General features: G+C 45.3%; 1 protein-coding gene across 1 annotated transcript; it reads right to left on the bottom strand.

Moving 5' to 3' along the window:
- Window positions 1-1,689: 1,689 nt before the first annotated feature.
- LOC142823294 (killer cell lectin-like receptor subfamily B member 1B allele C) lies at window positions 1,690-16,601 on the bottom strand. Its single transcript, XM_075914204.1, has 6 exons — window positions 16,442-16,601; window positions 10,177-10,302; window positions 7,456-7,575; window positions 5,228-5,382; window positions 4,359-4,471; window positions 1,690-3,068 (listed from the first exon to the last, which is right to left on the bottom strand). Exons 1-6 carry the CDS (start codon window positions 16,512-16,514, stop codon window positions 2,963-2,965), a joined length of 693 nt encoding a protein of 230 aa, XP_075770319.1. The 5' UTR covers window positions 16,515-16,601; the 3' UTR covers window positions 1,690-2,962.
- Between the last annotated feature and the right edge of the window lie 1,202 nt (window positions 16,602-17,803).

The following is a 17,803-nucleotide window of genomic DNA, read 5'->3' as shown; positions in this document are numbered from 1 at the left end:
AATAAAACTTGTTAAAGGGATGTTTAAGATACTGTGAAAGACATTTTGTTCTGTGAATGCTGAACTAAATGGCTGCGTCTAGACTGGCAAGCTGTCTACACTGGCCACTTGAATTTGCGCAAGAACACTAACGATCTAATGTAAGATTGTCAGTGTTCTTGCGCAAATACTATGCTGCTCCCGTTTGGGAAAAAGCCCTCTTGCGCAAATGTATTTGTGCAAGAGGGCCAGTGTAGACAGCTAAAAAGTGTTTTGCGCAAAAAAGCCACGATGGTGAAACTGGCGATCGGGGCTTTCTTGCACAAAACCGTGTCTAGATTGGCACGGATGCTTTTCCGCAAAAAGTGCTTTTGTGGAAAAGCATCCATGCCAATCTAGACGCTCTTTTCCGCAAATGCTTTTAATGGAAAAACTTTTTCGTTAAAAGCATTTCCGGAAAATCATGCCAGTCCAGACGTAGCCAATGGGTAGTGTGATACGGCTTGATTAACCGGATCACAGTGCCCTGTTGTGACAGTGGGAGGGTTGGGAGGCCCTAGGAAGGGAGGCAGGAGGGATGGGAGGCCCTAGGGAGGGTAGGAGCAGATTTAGGAGGAATCTGGTGCCTGCCGCTTCCCCCACGCCCTTCCTGCTCAGCAGGCGTCTGGAGCACACAGGTGGTATCTGCTTAAACGAAGCACACGAGATCTTTTATAGGGGAAAAGGCAGTATGCCGCATTTATTGAGAATACAGCAGTTGCATATGCTTTTCAATCACTCACACACACATCATATCATGCATACACAGTCCCGCCAGACGATGTCATAGTTACCTGTCCAGACTCTGTATCCATCTAGTGGCCAATTAGATCGATCACAGAGGGAGAGCGGGGTCTTTCTCGGTCGCGATCCGATACTCTTCTGGAATTGGTGGCAAGACAAACCCAAAGTTCCATAGCAAAGCACCCTGCTTTTTATAATCCTTTTCTCTGTTGACATCCATGGATTCCGCTGTCAGCTTGTGACCGGAACGTTATCTTTTTGATGTGAGTGTTGCCAAAACATTTTCCAAGGCTCATCCTGTAATCAATCGTCTTTCTGGGATGCTCACTTCGCTTTAAGGCCGTCAATCTGCCAATATCCAATCATCTTGTGAGTAGGGGTACGCATTGATGTTATAGATAGCTTCTCTGACGCCAGGTCGTCTAGTTTTCACCCACGCTCAACCTTCTTCTTTGGCCATCTGGTTTTGAGCAATAACTTTTGTATCTTATCTCGACACATTCATAACCCTCTCACACACGGTTACAAGGACTCTCAAATTTACACAACGACACAACATTAGAAGAGCAAAAGGCATTGTAAATCAAGCAATCTTTAAGGCCTCTCTGCCCTCAATGTTGTCTCAATCTTATTAGCACAGACACAATACCAAAACTATCTTTTCTGCTTAGGCCCATTTACTAAACTCACTCAACTTTAGGGCAAGAAATAAACATATAACTAACAAAAACTTAATTTAATAAAATATTATATATATATATATGTTAATATATACCTTATATTGCTATATTATTAAACTACATTGCTATACTACTAAACCTAAAATACAAATATAGGAAGAATAAAACTTTCAATTCCAACACAGGCTGTGGGGTGCACCCATGGGGCCTGAACTCTACCCACCCCTTCTGACCCCAGACTGGTATCTGTTAGCCCAGACGCATCCCCAGCCTGCATTGAGGCCCCCACTCCTCCCAGCCCCACCCCACAAGGCACAGCCCCTCACTCTTTGGCCCCAGTGCTAACCCAGGGACCGAGGACGTTCCAGCAAGAGGGGGGCACGGCCAGGCTGACAGACACCAAGGTGGTGCATGGATTTCCCACTGTAGATTTGGGGGGCTCCAGTCCTGATGTGGCTGGGCCTGCGTACCCGGGTGACACCCATGGCATGAGGGCTTGGTGCTTGCCACGTTCTGTGAGCAGGGCCTGCCTCTTGCCCACGACCTGACATTGTTTCACAGCCCCAAAGTTTTGACTGTTTGAGCTCAGGCCTCATGCCTCATACTAGGCCTCAGCTGCACGGGCTTGTGTTTCAAGCCCTCTTGTTACTCCGGGATGCACTGTATCCCCTAATCCTGCTCTGAGCCAGTTTGTGAGCATGGTGTTTAAAAAACCCTGGCAGCCCCAGGCTGGGGGCAGGGCTCCCAACCTTGCTGCTGTCTGTGGCACTGACCTGGGTTTGGGGAGCCATGACAGAGCCTAAAAGGGAACTGCTTGGAGTCCAGAGCCCATCATAAATCTTAGGCTACATCTCGACGGCAGGCTGCTGTCGGAAGAAGCTTTGCTGGAAGAAATCTTCCGAAAAACTACTTCCGAAAGAGAACGTCCACACTGCCAAAGCGCATCGAAAAAACAATCTGCTTTTTTCAACAGAGAGCGTCCACACCGAAGGGGCACTCTCTCACATGTAAGCTGTGATTGCTTTGGACGGAGTGGCCCCGGGACGTCTGTGCTTTTTCCTCCTCTTTTGAAAGAACTCCCTCTTCCCTGTCCACACGTGCCTTTTCCCGAAAGAGCTCTTTTGGAAAAAGGCTTCTTCCTTGTAGAAAGAGGTTTACCGATGTCGGAAAAAACCCTCTGTTCTTTCAATTTTTTTTCAAAAGAACGTGATTGCAGTGTGGACATAACAACTCGGCAGTGTAGAGGGAAAGAAAGAATCAGGGGGACAGAGCAGTGCATGAAAACACACAGCCAGAGCAGTGAATTGACCCTCAGGGGGCGGTGTCAGCATCAGCGGCATCCCTGTCTTGTGTAAACGGGCCCCCGGCTCCGCCAACGAGGCCACACCAATTGACGCCAGGGAAGACTCTGGCTCCAGGTGTGCCATACTCTAGAACAAAGTTTACATTGCCCGTTTGGACCAGGATGGCAGGCCTCTTCTCGGCCAGTTCTACCGACATCAGAGCCGGGACGGCCTGGCCTAGATGAGGAGGGCGTCTTTCTGGCAAATCCATTTTAATTCCGCGCTGCAGGTGTCCAATGCAATCTGGTTTCTTTTCAACACCCCACAGTCCCTCACGCCGTGGCTCCCTACACCACGGAACCTGCAGGATCAGAGACACAGTCACGGCCCATGTGTCGGATTTTGCAGTGAATTAGATCCATAGCGGCACCATGGGGTGGGAAGCTGAGGCTCTCTTTCTCCTTTATCTCAAAGGGAAGGCTGGCCTGACTTTTAATAAACTAGGCTGGGCCCTAGGAGATCAGTATCAGATTCTAGGCTCTGACACAGATTTCCCTGCAGGGCCTTGGTCAAGTCACTCACACTTAGATCCTCAAAGGTAGCTCAGTGCCAAATGCCCATTGATTTCAATGGAGGGCAGGACCCTAATCCCTTCTACTTAAATACTTGAATCTATGGGAATGGGGAGCCTAGATATTGGCCTAAACTAGGGACTTACATCGGAATAGCTGTATCTCATAGGGATGTGAACAATACACACACACACACACACCCAGAGCTGTCGCAATCATGATAGAACTCCTGATGTAGTCAGCGCTAGGTTGAGAAAACAATTCTTTCAATTTGCTGACCACCTGTCTGGGAGGTGGATTAACTATGCCAATGGGAGAACCCCTCCTGTCAGCCTAGGTAGTGACAATCCTGAAGTGAAGTAACCATGCCGTTGTAGTGTTTTCAGTGTAGATGTACCCACAGGAATAAAAGTGCATATATTGGCACAGCTATTTCTGTATGGGAATGAGCTGGACTGGATTAAGGCCCCTATTATATCAGTGTACCTGTGTCAGAGTACATTTTATGGTGTAGTTATATCAGTCAACATTCATCCCTCCTAATAACTGTTGTGATTTTTACTTATACAATTTTCAAGTGCATGCCAGGCCTCGTTAGCTGCCCACAGACACCCATGCTTGGTCACTTGGGAAGGGACATCTTTCAGGTCCAGATGACCATGGATTTAATTTAAAGTCCAAGAATCCACAAGTGTGGTTCAAACCAAACTGTTTTGAAATAGACGGACCTTTGGTCTGATCCAGTAGAACCATTCTTATTATGGGAGCATCCTAGCTTGCCTTTAGAAACACAATATTTCTACCCCTCTTGCTGGGTGAAAACATGACCCCAAAACTAGAAGGCCCAAGACAAAGAATGTGAAATGCATTAAAAAAAAACCCCTCATGATTTTAAAGCAAATCTCACCGTTTTGGGGCCTGACTCGAATGTTTGGGTTTTTCCACACTGTCATAAACTCAAAGGAGGTGAAATATGCCATGTTATGGGGCTTCTTAATCCACAAATGAGGCAATAAGATTGTTTTGCAAAACATACATGGTACAAACATTAGGAAACTCACAGGTCTTCATTAACGAGGGAACCGTCTACCCAACTCCAAGACCTCTCGGGAGATTTCAAGTTTAATCCAATCCAAATAGAGTTTTGCTCGTTTATCATAGTCTGTATGTAATCCTGGCAAGTGTGGGACAGAGGCGCCTGAGTGAGTAAATGGTGCTGACTCTCTGAAGTCTGCGTCAGTGTTGACAGCATCTTATTCAATGCCACAGTGGGGAAAATCACAGAGGCAATAAAGAAAAACAACACAACATACTGCAAGGGTGGCCAGATGCCCAGTTTTCTATAGGAAAGTCCTGTCAAAAAGGGGACCCGACAGTGTCCAGTCAAATCTACTGACCGGACATGCAATGTCCGGTTACTGCAAACAGGGGAGGCATTGGGTCATCCACCCCATATCAGTTTTACTATGTGGGGCTGCCTCCTATCTTCCTGGGATGGTTGCAGCTCCCAGCCCTGGCTCCACAGACAAGTCTTCCTGGCCCAATTGTGGAGGAGTGGGAGGGAGAAAAGAAGCCAGCAATGGGGAAAGAGGAGTGGATGGGGGGCGGGGCCTCAGGGGCAGAGGCGGGACAGAGTCTGAGGAGAAAAGGCGGAGCAGGGGTAGAGCCTATAGGAAGAGGTGGGGTAGGGGCGGAGCTTCGGGGAAAATGACGGGCAGGGGAGGTTCCAGCATGCCTGCTGGAGTGTCAGGTTTTTAAATATTACCTTGTTGACAACCCTATGTATGGCACCTGAGATCTTAGCAATCCAAGCTGTTGACCTTCAAACAAAATACTTGCTGGCTTACGGGTGGGGTTGGAACTACATTTTCACACATTAGTGGTTTATCCCCGAGCCAGTGCTCTGACCTCTACCAAGAAAGAACTTTACCATCTCCTCCTGGTCCTGGGTCACCAGTAAATGGGAGCTCTTCGTTATGCAGTCGGCCTGGCTGCTTTTCCACATTTTCATTTCTTTAGACACCCAATAACATTTCCTCTTGTACGGCAGCCAGTCCCGGGGGCAAAGCACGCACGAGGAGCCCTCTGGAGGGGGAATTGGATAGTGCAATAGTTAGTGCATTAGTTGTATTTCTGTCGCACCTACTCTAGGGCTACGTCTAGACTACAGGCTCCTTTCGGAAGAAGCTTTTCCGGAGGAGATCTTCTGGAAAAGCTTATTTTGAAAGAGAGCGTCCACACAGCAAAACCACAACGAAAAAGCGGTGTGCTTTTTTGAAAGAGAGTGTCCACATTGATTGGCTGCTCTCTTGCATTTCAGTTGAGATTAGTGTGGATGGAATGGCCATCAGGGCACCCGTGTTTTTTTCTGGAGGTCTCTTCTTTCGGAAGAACTCCCTCTCCTGCGTCCACACACACCTTTTTCTGAAAAAGGCTTCTTCCTCATAGAATGAGGTTTACTGATGTCAGGAAAACCGCTCCGCTCTTTCGACTTTCTGTCGAAAGAACTCAATGGTACTGTGGACGCAAGTATTGTTTTTCCAGAAAAATGGCTGGGCAAAGGCGGACTCTTGGGGAAATGGGTGGAGTTGGGGGTGGGACTTCGGGACAGAGTGGGGCGGAGCTCCCTCTGAGAAAACTAGACATTGGTACCAATGATGCTAGGCATTGTATTCAAACATAGGCAAGGTAGGGGGAGCATCAGCAGACTTTTGGGGGAGAGGTGAGGCCAGATCTGGATTAGCAAGGAGCCGTGAGTCAGAATTGAGAGGCACTATAAAAATTAATGTGGGAGAGGAGTCCAGGCCTGGCAGTTTTCTATTTTAAAATACAATTTTGTGGGAATTAAAAACATTTTTCAGATGTGTGTCAGGGGAAAAGTTATACCATTTTCTTTTGTCTTCATCAGTTTGATTAATTTTGTTTTGACATCTAGCTTACATTAAAAGATTCTTTTTCTGATACCATGTGATTTAGCCTTTTTTGTTATCTTACACTGTGGCTACGTCTACACTGAGGGTTTTTTGTGGAAGAGGAAATGCAAATGGAGCGCTAATTTGCATATCTCGTGCTCTCATTTGCATATCTTCTTCTGATTCTTTTTGCGGAAGAGGTTTTTGCGATAAAAAGCCCTGTTTAGACGGGTCCATTTGCCGGGGAAAAAACCCCTTTTGTGCAAGATCCCTTATTCCTCAAAAAATGAGGTTTACAGGCTCTTGCGCATAGGGTTTGATGCTATCAAACCAACATATTTAGAGCCTCCGCGGATACAAAATGTGCACCTGCATTTTTATGCACAAAAATGAGTCGTGGATAGCCACACTGACCACTTCAAGTAAGAATACCTGGGGATATAAAGCAGATATCTGCAAATTTGCAGGGTTATAGTTACAAAGTTTGTAACCACAGCCACATCCCCAAAAATGAACCGCAGATATCCACATCTGTGCATGCAGATAGATACGGATGGAAAGCAGATATCTGTGGATTTGCAGGGTTCTTAAATATTGCAATGTTCCTGGACCAAAACTGTTTGGAATTTCCCCCCCCCCCAAAAAAAAAATGTCAAGAATTCAGCTATTTGGTCTGAGTTGGATGAACAAAAAAAACCAAAACAAAAAACCCCCCAAACACACACGCACACGCACCAACCAACCAACCAAACAAAATTCAAACAGTTTGAATTTCCCACAAAACAGAAATTTAATTTCCTGCCAAGTTCTAACACCAGCACAGTGGCTTTGGGGCTGGTAGCAAACAGTGTGGAGGAAAGCAGGTTAATTAACAAACCACCGAAGATGCACCTACCTAAAAATGAAAGTCAGCACCTATGATCAAAGCCGGATTAAGGTCTGCGTAGGCACTAGTCACGCTCATAATCGTAGGCCTTTTAATTAGATTATATAGAAACATATAAGGGGAAAATGCCTAATTGCCTATATGCCTGATAAGTAATTGTAGGTTATACCCGAATGTTGTTTGTTGACTAAAGAGAGCTAATTATGAAGTTTGATGTTGCAGTTTTCCATTTTTATTTTCAAGTCAGTTATTCATTTTTGTAGGCCCTACATTTTTGAGGGGCCCCTAAACTTATTCAAAGGCCGTAGGTACTGTGCCTATTGGGCCTAATGGATAATCAGGCCTTGCCTAGGATTTTACCTGCTGAGCTGCACAGATGCCTTTTCAAGCGAGATAATGTCTCCTGGATGGCGACGCATTTACTTTCATTTCTGGGGCTTTCGGAGACAGTCAGTTCATTCCCCGAGGAACCCTGAAAAACTTTAGCACAAAATCCGTGTGATGGAGTGTTGATGGTTGTGAGTTAGGAACTCAGCCATGGCCAGGAGCAGAGCCAGGCTGGCAGGCCAGTGTCTGGGAGGTCGGCCACAGCTGGGAGCCAAGCCAGGACGGCTGCAGGCGTGACTTGAGTGAACCGTGGGGTTAGCAGTGAGGAGGAGGGCCTGGCCGGGAAGCTGGCTTCAGAAGGGCCTGCATTGACCTTCCCTAGTCCAGCAAACTCCCTCATTCAGGACTGGTCAGGTCCTGAGGATGCCAGACCAGGGAGGTCCAACCTGTACTTGTATAAAAAAACCCACATTGGACATGCAAACCAGCCACCACAAACCCTTAGAACTTCCCCAAATCAAAGTTTTAAGGAACTACAGAAAGGAATGTTGGGGAGCTGCATGTTCCATGCCTAGAACTTTCAATTGTCTACCCCAAATTATGAAGGAGAGTAGGATGGAATTCAGAATTTCTTTTTCATGGCGGTATGATGACGTTTTCATTCTAAAACTGTTCAGCACACAAAGAAGATACCTCACAATTTTCTGTGGCGTGGAAATTATTTATAAAAAAAATCATTTAGAAAAAAAAAATCAAAACAATTGTGTTGGAAAATTTCTCAACAAAATGCGGAAATATTTCAAAAATTTGACCTCAAGTGTTTATTTTTATTTTTATTTTTATTTTTCATTCTTATTGCATTCTTACATTTTAAGCAGATATTAAAAATGACTGCTGCTGAAAGAATTAGGCTTGTTTAATTTAGAAAAGTGAAGACCAAAAGGGGGACTTGATAGCAGTTTTCAAGTATCTAAAAGGGTGTCACAAGAAGGAGTGAGAAAATTGTTCTCCTTGGCTTTTGAGGATAGGACAAGAAACAATGGGCTTAAATTGTAGCCAGGGAGGTTTAGTTTGGACATTAGGAAAAGCTTCCTACCTGTCACGGTGGTTAAACACTGGAATAAATTGCCTAGGGAGGTTGTGGAATCTTCATCACTGGAGATGTTTAAACAAAAGACAAGACTGTGCAGCACTTTAAAGACTAACAAGATGGTTTATTAGATGATGAGCTTTTGTGGGCCAGATCCACTTCCTCAGATCAAATTGTGGAAGAAAATCGGCATTACCATATATACCAAAGGGATACAATCAAAAGAAGTGAACACATAAAAAACCGACAAATCAGATTTTAGAACGGGTGGGGTGGGGGTGGGCCACACAGCTACATCTCTATTACTATTGGAGATATTTAAAAGCAGGTTGGATAGATACCTATTGGGGATGATCTAGATGGTGCCTGGTCCTGCCGTGAGGGCAGGGGACTGGACTCAATGACCTCTCAAAGTCCCTTCCGGTTCTAGTTTTCTATGACTCCATGATTTTGTTTTCCCACTTTTAATTTTATTTTTAAAATTATTCAAAGCAGCTGCTAGTAGTTATCTTAAACATCCTGCATGCTTATCTTATTTCCTTGTTGGTAATATCTCTCCTTTGATGTTATGAAACCATTCAACATACCGAGCGAGAAAATCAGAGGACTCCAGAGTCCTAACGACAATCACAAATTCTTTTCAATGCCTTGTGTTAGCCTGAAATCCTCTTTGTAGGCCATTAAAAACGACTGCTGCTTAGAATAGTAGCCCTTTGTACCAACTCTTGGTATTGGAAAAAATGTTCAGAAAAGGGCACCAAAATGACTAGGGATATGGAACAACTGACATACAAGGAGAGATTAAAAAGACTGGGATTTATCAGCTTAAAAAAAATGAAACTAAGGGGAGATTTGATAGAGGTTTATATAATCGTGACTGATATGAAGAAAGTAAATAAGGAAAAGTTATTTACTTCTTCCCATAATGTAAGAACCAGGGGTCATCAAATGAAATTAATAAGTAGCAGGTTTAAAACAAACAAAAGGAAGTATTCACATAATGCACAGTCAACCTGTGGAACTCCTTGCCAGGGGATGTTCTGAAGACAGGACTTTAACAGGGACCAAAAAAAGAGCCAGATAAATTCATGGAGGCTAGATCCATCAATGGCTTTTAGCTAGGATGGGCAGGAATGGTGTCCCTAGCCTCTGTTTGTCAGAGGCTGGGAATGGGCAACAGGGGAGGAAGGGATCACTTGAGGATTCCCTGTTCTGTTCACTCCCTCTGGGACACCTGGCGTTGGCCACTGTCGGCAGACAGGACACTGACCTAGATAGACCTTTGGTCTGACCCAGTGTGGCTGTTCTTATGTTTAATTTTAAACATGAAACATAAATTACAGAATAATACAATTCCTCAGTTCTGGGCTGTACAATTCCCCAGGGAGCTTGTTCTCTGGTTCTTCAATTAATTTCTACAGCAAATTCCCCCCCTCATTTGTCATAGATGTTCCAACAAAAAGTCACAAACATATTTCTCCTTCCCCACGTTCGTCAGACCCAAGAATGTCTGAGTTACTTTTGCTCAAACATCCCAAAAAAAATATGGCTAAGAACAGATGGGAAAAGTTAGCCCCAAATGTGAAAATCGGGGAAATTGTAACAACTGAAAAATGCCCCTTGTCGTACAAATGCCATAACCATTGGCGCGTGAATCAACTTACCCCGCACGCTCAGCACCGTGACTGCCACCAGCAGGACAACAGACCCCGCTGCTCCGATTCTTAAGACGACATGATGCCAATGTGGACACGGACGGAAATCTGCCCAGTTCAATGTTTGGAGACAGTCTAATGAACAAAGGAAATGCTGTAGTTACTAGAAGATTTGCGTTCTCTTTTAAGGCTTGGCCAGAATCCCCCACAAAAGGACTGGGAACCTATCCATAGCGCATCAGTAAAGACACTTCTTCAATGACTCCCGGCGGTCCTGTGTAGTGAAGAAGTCCTGGAGCCTTACAGCTGGGAACTCAAGGCCAGAGAGATGCAGTAGTTTGCCCCAGATCACACAGGAAGTCAACGGCACAGCTGAAACTACAGCTCAGATCTTCAGAGTCACGGCCTAGTGTCCTGGCCATTAGCCCACCCCATTTTGACTTGTTGACCAACAAATAAACCATGCATGATTAATTTGCAGATGGTACCAAGCCAAGAGGGGCTGCAAGTGCTTTGGAGGATAGGGTCATAATTCAAAGTATTCTGGACACAATGAAGAAATAGGCTCAGGTATATGGGATGAAGTTTAATAAAGACAAATGCAAAGTGCTCCATGTAGGAAAGAACAATCCGTGTCACACACACAGAATGGGAAGCGACTGTTTAGGAAGGAGTATGGCAAAAAGGGGTCTAAGGGTCATAGTGGACCACAAACTAAATATGAGTCAACAGTGTGATGCTGTTGCAAAAAAAGCAAACGTGATTCTGGGAGGCATTCACAAGAATGTTGTGAGCAAGACATGAGAAGTCATTCTTCCACTCTGCTCTGCGCTGACTAGGCCTCAGCTGGAGTATTGTGTCCAGTTCTGGGCACCACATTTCAAGAAATATGTGGAGAAATTGAGCAAGGTCCAGAGAAGAGTAACAAAAATGAAGAAAGGCCTAGAGAACATGAACTATGAGGGAATACTGAGAGAACTGGGCTTGTTTAGTTTAGAAAAGAGAAGAATGTGGCTATGTCTCCAGTACGAGTTTTCTCCGCAAAAAATATGCTAATGAGAGACTCATTTACATGAGTCGTGATCTCATTTGCATATTTTTTGCCGATCTGTGTTTGCGCTAGGGTTTTTTGCACAAAACCAAACAGTGTGAACATTTTCTTTTTGCGCAAAAATCCCTTTTCCATAAGATTTTCCATAAGAAAAAAGGGGGTTTTGCACAAAACGAAAATGTCCACACTGCTTGATTTTGAGCAAAAACCCCTAGCACAAAAATGGCTCAGCAGAAAATATGCAAATGAGATCATGACTCATTTACATGAGTCCCTCATTAGCTTATTTTTTGCCAAGAAAACTTGTAGTGTAACTGGAGCCTGAGAGGGCTCATGAGAGCAATTTTCAAGTATCTAAAAGGGTGTTACAAGGAGGAGGGAGAAAACTTGTTTTCCTTGCCATCTGAGGGTAGGACAAGAAGCAATGGGCTTAAACTGCAGCAAGGGAAGTTTAGATCGGCCATTAGGAAAATGTTCCTACTTGTCAGGGTGGTGAAAATCTGGAATAAATTGCCTAGGGAGGTTGTGGAGTCTCCATCACTGGAGATATTTAAGAGCAGGTTAGACAGACATCTATCAGGGATGATCTAGATGGTGCTTGGTCCTGCCGTGAGGGCAGGAGACTGGACTTGATGACCTCTTGAGGTCCCTTCCAGTTCCAGTGTTCTATGATTCAATGATTCTGGAGCTACAATACAGCTGTCAGTCAGTGGCATATCCGTTGGATGAGCACCCCTGAACCTGCCCAAGTAAGATTATGCACTCCCCCTCCCAATATCATGAAGTAGTACAACGATAGAAAATATTTTGCCGTGGATTGTGGGAGAAGTAATTCTTCAACTCTGTGTTGATTAAGCCTCAGTTGGAGTATTGTGTCTAGTTCTGGGCACCACATTTCAAGAAAGATGTGGAGAAACTCGAGAAGGTCCAGAGAAGAGCAACAAAAACGAGGAAAGGGCTAGAGAACAGGAACTGTGAGGGAAGACTGAGAGAACTGGGTTTGCTTAGTTTGGAGAGGAGAAGACTGGGCAGGGACATGGGATCAGCAGCAGGACTGAGGGGGGCAAAGGGGCACAGCAGGGAGAGGACCGTGAGTGGGGGCCGAGCATGTAAAGGGCCTTTGGGTGGGCAGCAGAGGCAACACGTAACCGGCAGCTGCCCACGCTCATGACCCGCTGCAGCTCACAGCTAGTGCTGGCCAGAAACAGGATGTGGGGGCGGGCCCCTCTTGGCCAAGAGCCCATACGCAGCTGGGCCGGCACCGACAGACTAGAGGGGGGGGTATTTGGCCCCATGCGCTGCATCCTGCCCCCCCCCCCAAACCTTGTATGCCCCCTCCAATCGCTGGCCATTGAAACCCTCACTTCACTCACCACAGGTTGGGTAGCTGGTGATCCAGCTGGTGGCAGGACCTGCTGATACTGATGAGGAAAGAGGGAGATGGAAAATACGAGGCCCATTTAAAAAAAAAAATCGGGACACCTGTGGTCTTCAATATAGGACTGTCCCTTTAAAAACAGGACATCTGTAACCCTATCTGGAGGTCCCTTGCTGCCCTGTGATTCTGTGCGGAAGTACTGAACTGGGATCGGGTGGGGACCAATCCTATCCGTTCTCAAAAAGGAAAATATTTGGCAGCCCCCTTGGGTTGTCCTGTCTGCCCCTTTGTCTAAAGGAAGAGCGGACCTTCTCCATTAGCAAAGTGAGGACACCCATGGGACTTTGTTAGGGAAGTAAGCGAGCTTTGGCCTCACATTTGTACCGATACAGAAACAAATGTCTGTATCATGTCTAGGGCACGGCTCATGGGCCTTGACACCACCGACATTCGGTTTGCTTTAAACCTGCTACCTATTAATTTCATCTAGTTCTTATGGGAACAAATGAATAACTTTTCCTTATTCACTTTTCCACACCAGTCATGATTTTATAGACCTCTGTCATATCCCCCCTCAGTCTCCTCTTTTAGTCTTTTGATCTCTTTTAATCTCTTTTCATATGGGATCTGTTCCAAACCCCTAATCATTTTTGTTGCCCCTTTCTGAACCTTTTCTAATGCCAATAGATCTTTTTTGAGATGAGGTGACCACACCTGTAGGTAGCATTCAAGATGTGGCTGTCCCATGGTTTTATAAGATAAGATATTTTCTGTCTTATTCTCTATCCCTTTTTAAATGATTCCTAACATTCTGTTTGCTTTTTTAGCTGCCGCTGCGCATGGTGTAGATGTTTTCAGAGAATGATCCACAATGACTCCACTTTCTCTCTCTCTGGCGTGGTTATAGCTAAATTTGTCCCCATCATTATGTATGTATAGTTGGGATTATTTTTTCCAATGTGCATTGCTTGTCATTGATCAACATGAAAATTAATTTTCCATTTTGTTGCCCAGTCACTTAGTTCGGTGAGTAAGGAAGATACATTTCAAGCCAGCGATTGAAACTTAGGTGGAGAGCTTTCTGCCTGGTCAGGACCTTACACCCCATTTCTCTGTTGTTTATCTTTCTGGTTCTTTCATCGCCTCTGGCTCCTGTATAGTTAATTTTGCTGAGTGGAAACCAAGTAAGTTCTCTGTTCATGTGAAAGGACCAGGGAAGCAGGAGGGTGAGGGATAAGCCCTCTAATACCACTGGCTTCATGTCCATTCCAGAATCTAGAATTAACCACATTCTGTCTCAAGATGTCATGGTCCAGGTTTCCTCTCCCCTCTTTCTCTCTTCAGAGCCTGCATCCTCTGCTCCCGGTCAATACACTGGAGTTCTTTCTCTCCCGCCCCCCATCATTGTGTACCTCAAAACAGTGACTATGTTCCCTGTGAGGAACAGCTCCCATGACTTCTCGCACCTAAATTAATTTCTACCTGAAGGATTCAGCGCTAGATTCTGAGCTCAGTGACTTCGGCATCAATCTGGAGTGACTCCACTACAGTCAACGGAGTCCAGGTTGGATTCTGATCACAGTGACTTTAGTGTCAATCCAGAGTGATTCCACTGACTCCAAAAGGAATTAGTCTGGGTTTACACTGGTTTAAATGAGAGCAGACTCTTGGATCTGCTTTCTGAAGTAATACATTTAAGTCCTACTCTCTGAGCATCCCAATTCTCCATACTCATTCTCACTCCTTCTTCCCTGGATTTAACCATGGAAGTAGGAAACATTAGTAATATTTTCATGATTTCTGTGTGTGCCTTAGTTTTCCTCTGAACTTTGCATTTCCGTGTGTGTGTGTGTGTGTCACCTCACTGCCTGGATGGAATGACTCAGGTCCTCAATGCACTGGTTAAAACCAAACCAGATCAACAGAGGTTTGGGAGAGAAGTCCCGAAGACTTCAACCATTGACGCCTAAAAGCAGGAAAGTCCATCAGGCTGGACGTGTGAACTGAACTGGAGAACAAAGGAGAAAACGGTGCCGGGGGGCTGGAATAGGGGTTTCCCTCCAGACCAGTGGTTCTTAACCCTGGGGTGCCCGCACTCTCTGGGGGTGTGAGACATGCCAGATTTTTATGATATATCGTAGGTTTAAAGAACTGACCTACTTCAACGATTTTTAATAAGGGGTGCAAGGACGTATTTTAAGAACTGAAGGGGTGCAGGCCACTGCTCTAGACAGACTAAGAAACTCTCACCTGGGAGGGACAAAAGGACAGAGAGAGAGCTGGAGAGGAAGCCCGTTTCAGCCTGACCAATTCATGGCCATGATGGATGGTGGCGTTAAGTTTTGTGTCTTTACCAAGGACATTTGGAGTCTATAGCCAAGTGGCTAATAAATAGTTACCCTGTTCTGAAAAGGCTGAAATACCCTCTGAGGGCTTGCGCCCTGGAAGGATACAGAACAAGCCAGATGCAGGGGCTGGATGGATTTGGGGCAGGGAGGAAGCCACAGAACTCCGGAACCCGAAAACCCAGTCTTTGGACTGCTGTGGAACTATGTGAACACTAAAGGAGTCATTCCCTAGAGATTGGTTACGCCTGGAGCACAGAGATGACTGTGACTCCACAACAGCCTTCTCCAACCCACTGGTTTCTACAGACACTCTGCAGGCAGTGGATTTTTTTTTTGTTAAAAAAAAAAAAGGTGCCAGTACTTCAGGGGAAGTACTGACTAGAGGTGCCAGTTCTGAGTACTGGGCAGTACCGTCACAAAAAAAGCAGTCGGCAGGCCACATTGTCACTGACAGCGGTATCTTGTTTCCACCCCAAGTCTCCGAATAATAAACTCAAATGCACGTTAAAGTTTGCTCTGAAAAAGTTTCAGAGGGGAGGCCCTGTTGGTCTGTAACTTAAAAAAAACCTGTGTAGATTGTGGTATCAGTATGCTTCCTCTCTAATTGCTAATTAATGGTCCTTATCTGCTCTTTTTAACTATGCAGTTTTTAGGTGCTTGTAAACAATCAGCTTTGCCTGTTACATACCAACTCGGTTTTCCCTTTGATACTTATATACCCACTGCTTCCTTTTGTCTCCCCCCTCCTCCCCTCCATTCTCCTCCACCTCTTTTGCCCTATTTATTTTGATTCTGGACATACAACATTCTGGTCATCTGAAGAAGTGGGATGTGCCCACAAAAGCTCATGATCTCATCTACATGTTTTGTTAGTCTATAAAGTGCTACCACACTATTTGTTGTAAAAAAAGTGGTTCTGTAGCACCCGAGTGACTAACAAAAGATAGACAGATAGATAGATAGTATCTTGAGTTTTCATGGGCACAACCCACTTCTTCAGATGAATGGCAGCTTAAGTTATACACTACTTGTATTTTTGTTCTTGGACTAAAACTTGTTAGGAAGCGGCCAGAGAGACATTTACATCCATATCAACCAATAAATAGTCATTTACGAGAACAAAGACCACTATTGGGTCATGTCCAGCATGGGAGATAGACCACATGGCCTATCAGGGTCCCATTCTATTCATACAGGTTTATAACTCCGTATTACACAAATCCGTGTCCCAATTCTGGACAAAAGTCAGGCATAGTCCTGCGGCACCGTAAAGACGAATAGATTTATTCGGGCATACGCTTTTGTGGGCAAATGGAGATGGACCACATGGCCCGTCAAGGTCCCTTCTACTCCTACAGGTCTATAACTCCGTATTACACAAATTTGGGTAAATGGCCACTCCATCAGATGTTGGGCTCTCTCTCTGGTTAGAAAGCAGGAGATTCAACTGGAAACCCACAAGATTGGCACAAAATGAGGCAGTTTGTTCATACTTACTGCGGGGCTGAGATGAAGGAGGCAAGCGGGCTCCAGGGATGTCTAAATCAGCATAGATTATATCCCCAGCCATGGCAAAGAGGTTGTACCAGCGAGCGGGGCTCTCAATTAAAAGAACCACCTGTTACGCCTTAAGCAAAAGGAGCAACACCTCCCAAGCCAGGAAGTGTTCTCTATCAGAAGCTGCTGAATTTCTTTCTTCTCACTGCACTGTGGTTGCCCTTTCAGGCAAAGGACCGAACCGATCGCTGGTTCTTAATCGAGGCAATTGCATTGGTAACGCTGGGCGGCATCACACGAATTTGGCTTCCAGACGCCCCCATGTTTTCCTGTCAGCGGCAGCTCTGCAAGCTGCAGTGGGCCAAAATCTTCTGCTGCATACAAAGTGAGAAAGAGTGTGGACGCTAAATTACAACGGGTCTTTCCCAAGCCTCCTGCGAGCAGCCCAATCCAGGCCTGCCTCCCTCCCCTCCCTTTGCAATAGTTCTGGGAGAGAAAAGCTTTTGTTCAGTTGCTTCCTGTGAAAAGAGGTAGCATTGGGAAGATGGTTAATTTCCTCTTTTCTGTCCCTGTGCCAGAGGCCGCTATCCTGCGTTTTGCTAGGGGGAAGTTTAACGTGGGAGTTACGGATCTGTACACAAACTCCATAGAGTTCCCACTGCACAGGAACCAGGCTAGTGGACTGAGAATTGGAGGGGAGTGGGTCATACATAGGCTATCTCACATAAGCTCTAATAACTTTAAAGAGCAAGGGTGCTCTTGTAGGCAAGTCCCAGTTCCGTGGCACTGACTCACTGTGTAACCTTGGTCAAGTCACTTAGAATCGCTGAGCCTCAAGCCTTTGTTTCTCCTATCCATTCAGATCAGACGCTCTTTGAGGCATGGGCTGGCTCTTACTATTCATTTGTTACAGTGCACAGCTACAACAGAGCCCTGATTTCAGCTGTGTTCCATAGCTGCTACCAACATGCATGTTGATTTGCTGGTTGTTTATAGATAGATACATAGATATGCATGCTGCGGAAGCTGAATTTCTGTTCCATTGCCACAAACTCAGCCCCCATCTCTGCTCGGCTGCTACCCAGATAGCTGCGGCTTTGACCTAAGCATGTATTAAACCTATATGGAAAATAACTCGACCCAACCTCCGCAGCGGTCAGACACAAAAAATAGTATTAATATTTTGTCGCTTCTCTTGCTCAAGCCATTGTATCTCCCAAATGCCAGACAGGGGTTAAAAAGCACAAATACGTAATCTGCCAAATGCCAATTGTAATGTCCTTTTCAAAGTGTTTTCCATTTTTTATGCAGTGGGGAGTTTTTTTGGTCTTGGAAGCATTTGGAGCTGGAGCAACAGTAGCA

This window comes from Pelodiscus sinensis, chromosome 32 (assembly GCF_049634645.1).
Source record: "Pelodiscus sinensis isolate JC-2024 chromosome 32, ASM4963464v1, whole genome shotgun sequence".
Classification (NCBI taxonomy): domain Eukaryota; kingdom Metazoa; phylum Chordata; order Testudines; family Trionychidae; genus Pelodiscus; species Pelodiscus sinensis.
The sequence above is the reverse complement of the archived record's forward strand: the minus strand, read 5'-3'. Positions and strand labels throughout refer to the sequence as shown.

What these genes read in the sequence shown, in the direction of transcription:
- LOC142823294 (XM_075914204.1), bottom strand. Translation starts at nt 16,514, where the DNA reads ATGGCTGGGGATATAATCTATGCTGATTTAGACATCCCTGGAGCCCGC. An exon ending in GCATCTGTGCAGCTCAGCAG is followed by an intron (nt 5,383 to 7,455) that starts GTAAAATCCTAG and finishes TTCCCCCTCCAG; the next exon opens with AGGGCTCCTCGTGCGTGCTT. An exon ending in CCCAGGACCAGGAGGAGATG is followed by an intron (nt 4,472 to 5,227) that starts GTAAAGTTCTTT and finishes CACACTTGCCAG; the next exon opens with GATTACATACAGACTATGAT.